The sequence below is a fragment of the Nymphaea colorata genome, chromosome 3 (genome assembly GCF_008831285.2).
Source record: "Nymphaea colorata isolate Beijing-Zhang1983 chromosome 3, ASM883128v2, whole genome shotgun sequence".
Taxonomy (NCBI): domain Eukaryota; kingdom Viridiplantae; phylum Streptophyta; class Magnoliopsida; order Nymphaeales; family Nymphaeaceae; genus Nymphaea; species Nymphaea colorata.
In genome coordinates, this window is record NC_045140.1 from 329,427 (window position 1) to 336,120 (window position 6,694).

The 6,694-nt window shown below is 38.8% G+C and overlaps 1 protein-coding gene across 2 annotated transcripts; it reads right to left on the reverse strand.

Moving 5' to 3' along the window:
* LOC116251271 (uncharacterized) lies at positions 1-6,694 on the reverse strand. 2 transcript variants are annotated; one of them, XM_031625436.2, is made up of 7 exons: positions 5,713-6,689; positions 3,951-4,006; positions 3,051-3,160; positions 2,787-2,946; positions 1,454-1,546; positions 1,164-1,295; positions 1-229 (listed from the first exon to the last, which is right to left on the reverse strand). In XM_031625436.2, exons 1-7 carry the CDS (start codon positions 6,473-6,475, stop codon positions 212-214), a joined length of 1,332 nt encoding a protein of 443 aa, XP_031481296.1. In that variant the 5' UTR covers positions 6,476-6,689; the 3' UTR covers positions 1-211. The 2 variants fall into 2 exon arrangements, 1 of the variants encoding a protein (XP_031481296.1); XR_004171633.2 differs by lacking the exon at positions 1-229 and having other exon boundaries at positions 1,454-1,571; positions 5,713-6,694.

The window sequence follows — 6,694 nt, forward strand, 5'->3', positions numbered from 1 at the left end:
AGAAAGTTAAATGCACTAACATAAAATAAATTTAAATCATTTTACATTCCCATTCCCCGAAGGATCATGATGGATGTGAATCAGACAGAACTAATACGTTCATTTCAGTTAGACATTATTGCCTTTATAAATGAATATGATTGTATTGTACCATTGATAAATAATGGAAATACTACAACTAAATTCCCGTATAACTGCACCTAAATGAATGTTAGGGAGATTCAAAATCCTGCAACAAAGATTAACACAACGTAAGATCGATAAGAATGGCAATAGCTGTAAACCACAAACTATCTTGAGTTTTTGACATTTCAAAAAATTGATCCTTAGAGTTTGCATTTGCATATTCAAGCATATCTCAGTCAAAGACAACTAGGGCGAGATTAACACTAATAAGCAAACAGAACATCTGCATTTATGGAACCCACAAAAATTAGAAGACAATTATCTCATCCTCAATTTCTTCTAACTACAACATAGAGATGCATGGCAGCTGGATATCACATTATTTGAGACATCACATGTCAGGTGAACAAGGTTTAATCGCTCCAAATTGCTTGTCTAATTAAGGAGGAATGAAATCATAGAGCAAGCAAGCTAAGGACACCAAAAAAAATTCATCTCAGTTCAAGATGTACATAAGCAGGAGGTCAGGAAAGTTATGCAGGCTTGCCCTCAGCTCTAACATCATGACTGGTGAATATCAGTTGTAGAGAGAGAGAGAGAGAGAGAGAGAGAGAGAGAGAGAGAGAGAGAGAGAGAGAAAGACCCAGGCATCTTTGCACCTAAAGCATTTTGAGGGGCGGGGAACTGCCTCTTTGATTTTATTCACATAAGGAAAGCCTACTAGGGGCTGAAGAGAAATAAAGGTTAAAGCAACAATGATCAACCCATCTTCATTGAACAAGGATTAACCTAAACAACGTTCACTTGGTTCTTGCACACACATGCATGCATATTCCTCAGAAAGGATGAGAACAAAGTCAAGGATTGGCTCATCCAGAAAAGTTGAACTGTTCAGCATATAAACCAAGATCTTTTAATTCTTCATAGGACTCAATTTTACCAAGCTGTGTTGCTGAAATTTCAAAGCATGATAAAGGTAAAAGAAAAATTGATGAACACGTTATGAAGTAATCTCTCTACAACTTGGAAGTGCATACCAAACCAAGGGCTTCAGCTGCGATGCTTCGACTATGAGTACTACAGACACCGGTGTAAAGGTTCAACAACTGTTCTCTTTGTGCCAACTTCAGATGCTTTTCAAGACTTTTTGCAACCATTTCCATTTCAGGCTGTGCATAGAAGAAAGGGCCTTAATTTGCAGGAGTATAGACATCAAATAACTTCAAAAGAAAGAAGAATGACGAAAGCGTATTATCTTCTCCTAAACTGACCATTTTATCAACAAGAATAAAAGATCATGTATATCTCTGGTTGGTAGGATACATACAGAATGTTCATCAGGGAGAAATGTCTGAAGAACAAGACATATTTTCTGAAGCTCCTGAAGTGACTGAGATCTCTCACCCTGCATCTCCAATGCCTGCAGCAAGGTGACGCCCATACTTCTAAAAGTAGTCCACAAGCAAAAACAAGATTTATTATGAAAAATGTAATTTAATGGAAAAAACTGGACACACCAAACAGAGATCAGCTGCAACGACTACGCTACTAAACAGTTATTTGCTGGCAGTGGAACAACAAACACTCATTTCCCTTCTTCACTTACGAAGAGGTTCCTGAAAAGGCCTGTTGATTTATTCCGTTTGGATGGGGGTCCAACCCAAATCTCATGTGGGTTATGTTGTGCCTTGTATGCATCTAAGCAGTGGCCAGCTTGTTATTTCTGTGCTTCATGTTGCATTAAGTCATATAAAAAGGTGTGAATGAGGAAACACCTAAAGCTTCAGAGGTTGTCATTAACTGCTCAAAAATCAATTTTCTTGCCTTCTCTTCTGATGTCAAGATCTAACAGTTCCATAAGATCAATCCGCTTAATTTGCAAGCCCAAGTGGGGCACAGAAGTAAGTTCATATGATGGGAGGAGTGGAATAGGCACTTACATATGCAGATTTTGAGCAGAAAGTATATAATCATCTATTGATTTCATTTACACCACATTCAAAGGACCAGAGCATATCAAACAATTCCATAATGAGCGTCATTAGATTTTGATAGAGCAAACTTAAGTCTGCCTGCTGACCTCTGAGCTTGAAGAAATTATATATTTTCTGCAAAGAATAGCAACTTGCTGCACATGCATCCTCCTAGTTATAGTTCATCCCAGGCACAGCAGAAAATACACATGCATATACATAAAAAGTAAAAACACCAAAAAGAAAAAAAAAAGACACATCTCTCACATGCATGAGAAATGTCAAAACATCCTGAAAGTACAGAAAACCAATTGACAGAAACACCGATGTTAGAATAAGATCTCCCTGACAGCTTTATATCATAAGAGGAGTCCAGAAGAACATTGAGAAGGCAAGTCCAAATTTGTGCAGAAGAAAATAAAAGCAACCATCCCACAATCATAATCCGTACAGAACTTTCCAACAATAAAACGAATATGCATAAAGATTTCATAGCAACATTACAAGCTCAACTACCCAAACTAGGACAGAGAATCATGTCTGAGACAAGTGCACTCAAAAGGACAAAAAAATTGAACACATTATGTAAGAGTCATTAAAACAATGAAGCAGAACCAACGTGTTCAACAACCAGGGTCGACACCAAAATGTATAGCATGCATATCAAAAGAAGAATAGTTTCCTTACCCAAGCCTGCAAAAATAATGATCGGACACGCGCTGCCACAGATGCAGAAATGATAGTTGAAGCACGGATATTTTCAAGACCTATGTTTTCTGCAAGCCCAGCTAAAAAATGTGGGGCATCCTCTCCATCAACTTGAACCATGGCTTTGTCCCATATTTTGCTGAAGGAATAAGAGAAATACCATAAGGCACCCAAAAAATCTTATATAGGATGAATACATCACAACTGGATAAGGTGGCTCAATTAAGGGAATAAAGTGAGTACCTGCAACATATGTCCAAAACAAAGTTCACTGAAGCGCGGTAAAAGGAATCCCTTGTATTTAATGTGTCAAATGAGACTCTTGCACCACTAGCTCTGCACACTCGACGAAGCTGAATGTTGAAAAGAGAAAACCAAAGTGCCTGTTAATAATCCTCAGTCCAAAGCCAAGCATAAAAAGCAAAGTATTAAAGCTACTCGGTGTAATACACTAATAGCCAGACAATACGAAACACACCCAATTATCAAGACTGAGAAATCAGACACCTGCTGGGCCACATTTCAATTATACAAATTGAAAAAGAAAACAAGGTAGCATTTGAAACCATACATATGACAGTTTTAAAAAAGCATTGAAAGTTTCAAACCAGTGACACAGAAAACATGTTTTATTAAAAAAGGAAAGCAAAAAAAAAAGGTAACAGGTCAGCAAAGGAAAGGGTTTTTTTCTTTCTTTTAAGAGCACCAAAACATAAAATGGGAAAAAACACATTTTCTGAGTTTTCTTGTTTTATTTTTTGCCTTTTTTTGCATTTTACATTTTCTAGTTACCATATTGATATTTTCACATTTGTTATTTTTAGGATCTTTCCTTTTTTAACTTTTTAAAAATTTGTCGAGCTTTTCCCGATAACAACAACTCTGCCATATTAAACCTGAGAAAAGTCTCGCTGTTTAATACCCATAGACAATATACATTTAATTCAAGCAGGAATTTGGGTATACAATATGCAAATGGTTGAGCAACTTGTCATACATCCAACATTGTGAGAGTATTAATGACAGTTCGTTAAAACAGCCCAACAAGGGTGTAGTTATGGAAATGATATTTGGACATGCATGTAAGTGGAATAAAGTAATTTTAGAAATAAAAGAAAGGAGGTTGATAGAAACTTCACTAACTTGCAATATATCATCATCTGTAATATCCCTTCCCATCAGTCTATTATTCATGATTGCTGGAGATCAAGGAGACCATACATTTAGAATGAAAAATCTCCCAAGACTTCATTTACTCACACATGTCCAAGAGATATGAATGAAGTATTTACCTAGAAAAGAAAGAAAGAAACCTTGTGATATTCATGGAACTATCCAAGTTACAAAAGTGGCAAGATACACACAACAGTAAGGAAAAGGAAAAAGAGAGAAATCATAACAAGAACATCCCAAAAGGAAATGACTTGCACAGAAAATAAGAACATATAGCTGTGATGTGGACTGAAACAAACCGTAAGTTCAAAGCAAAAAACATTTACATCAATATAATCAACCAAATCCAGAATAGAGAGTACAAACTAACCTCAAATCTTACGAATAAATACAAGACGCTGCCAGAACCTAGCATCTTAAGTTTATGTTAGAGCTTCACCTTCTTGTTTCAGGAAAGCCTTCTCCGATTTTATCCTAGATATAATCCTTTCAATGCATAGCATTTGAGAGAATACTAAGACAATATATAATAACCAAACCAATGTTATTTTTAAGTGGCCCCATCCTTTCTAGTTTCTGCAAGAGAATCGCCCTCTGATGGGAAAAGACCAATTTCTCATAGCTCAGATTGTCAGAATATATAACAAGATATATGCAATTAATTATATATACATACATATATATACATATATATATATATATATATATATATATATATATATATATATATGTGTGTGTGTGTGTGTATGTGTGTGTGTGTGTATGTGTGTGCGTGTGTGTAAGCATGTGTATATGTATACATAATAGAAAGTCAGATGCAGATCATTCGAGACTCTAGAAAGATTAATTGACTGGTTGGTCTGATTTGTCCAGGTCGATTGACTATAAATAAATGAATAGACATATTTATATGGAAATAAGTACGGAAACATATATATCCACTCAAAGAATGCACATACATACTTCTAAAAGTCAGGATAGTCAACCAACCAACAAGTAGGTTGACTAATTGGACCAGTCTTAACCAACTAGTTGTTGTTTTGTAACTGACACTTTTGCAACATTAACAGCCTTTACTTTCATAAATCCGACCATATCAAAGAGAAACTAATTTTTATATCCTAAACTTTAATCTCTTTTTCAGATCATTTCTGAAATGCACATATTCTACAGTACCAAAATTTAAACCTAGGTGGCTAAACCTATTGACATGGTAAAATAAAAATTAAAAGTCATCCATATGATTGAAGTTCGAATCCAGCATCCTATACCTAGGTCAACACAAAAAAAAAACTCTGTACCAAACCATCTATGTATGTTTTCTTTCAAACTGATCCTTTACCCACCAGAGGGGCTTCCTCATTCCTTCCCACGAAACAATCAGTCTCTCAGACACGTACAGAAGTCTTATGATCCTTTCCCCACCAGAGGGGCTTCCTCATTCCTTCCCACGAAACAATCAGCCTCTCAGACACGTACAGAAGTCCTATCGCATGTCTCAGATAGAAAACGAACAAAAACCATTATATATATTACAACGGCTTCTTATCAATGCTTAATTGGAGACAATAATAATTTCATCCAAAACGAGCAAATAGAAGCAAACAAAAGAGATAAGGCCATCATAACGTGACAAAGAATCAACAAGTAAGAAAATAGCATTCGTATTTCCAATTCACCAATAAAGATTTGTCATGTAACAACCAAAATTAAGAAGCAAAAGGGAACCCACCTCGCATTATCCTGTGAGCCTCCCGTTGGAACTCTGGCTCCACGAACAGTTTAGCCTGAGAGGATTCCATCTTCGGCCACCAACCCGGCAATTTCTCCACCTTCGAGAAACGCTTTTCGCGCTCTCCCTTCTCTAACCTGACAGTCTGAATTGCAGAAAGCGGATTCGGCGCATCAAAATCCTTCTGACTCCTACCCGTCTCCCACTCGCCACTTCTGGTTGCAACCACGACCTCCCTCCCTCCGAGACTCCTATCCCGTCTCACAACCACCCCGCTCCCCGACCCACCCTTCCATTTCCTTCCCCTGAACACAATACTCAGCCTCGCCAACGCCCTAGCAAGAGCAACCAAGCAAAGCGAGCACGCGACTAGCATCCCCAAGAACTCCAACGAGGAGCGCCGGCAGGAGATGATCATTCTGCGGTCCTGATCAAAAGAGATCAGAGTGCTCAGATCCCGTATCGCTTCCTCTCCCGCCAAGACGAAGTCCTCGACAGCGTTCGACACCCTAGCCTTAGCCCCCGCAACGTCGATAACCACCTTCACCGTCGTTTCCTCCTCCACCGTCGAAGGCGGCCTGTTCAGGTTCTCCCATCGGCGGGCGATCCTTCGACGACGACGCCTAGAAGATGGCGGGGCCCAGCGGCAAAAGGTATCAAACCGGCGGGAACAAGAGGGAAAGCGGTGGCGGAGGCACAGGTGGAAGGCGGGAGAGGAGGAAGGAGCAAGGAGGGACGAGATAGTGGGCAAGAGATTGTTCATCTCATCTCACTTATCCTTTTGTGGCGGGCAGCAGCAGAAGCCACAGAACCTCCGGGCCCTTCGGTTTTCTCCGTCAGTTCGAAACTAAAACCGAAACCATGGCTGCAGCAGTAAGCCAGTCGCTCGATCGCCGGCTTTTTGTGGTGGGAATATGGAGGAGGCATTCACCATAAGATATCTACATCGGGTTAAGTAAAAAAATGGTAAAAGAACGTAGGC

Coding starts and splice junctions, on each gene's coding strand:
- LOC116251271 (XM_031625436.2), bottom strand. CDS start 6,475: ATGAACAATCTCTTGCCCACTATCTCGTCCCTCCTTGCTCCTTCCTCC. Junction 1,547..2,786: donor CATTATTTTTGCAGGCTTGG/GTAAGGAAACTA, acceptor ACCTTGCTGCAG/GCATTGGAGATGCAGGGTGA. Junction 1,296..1,453: donor TTCTCCCTGATGAACATTCT/GTATGTATCCTA, acceptor TTCTATGCACAG/CCTGAAATGGAAATGGTTGC.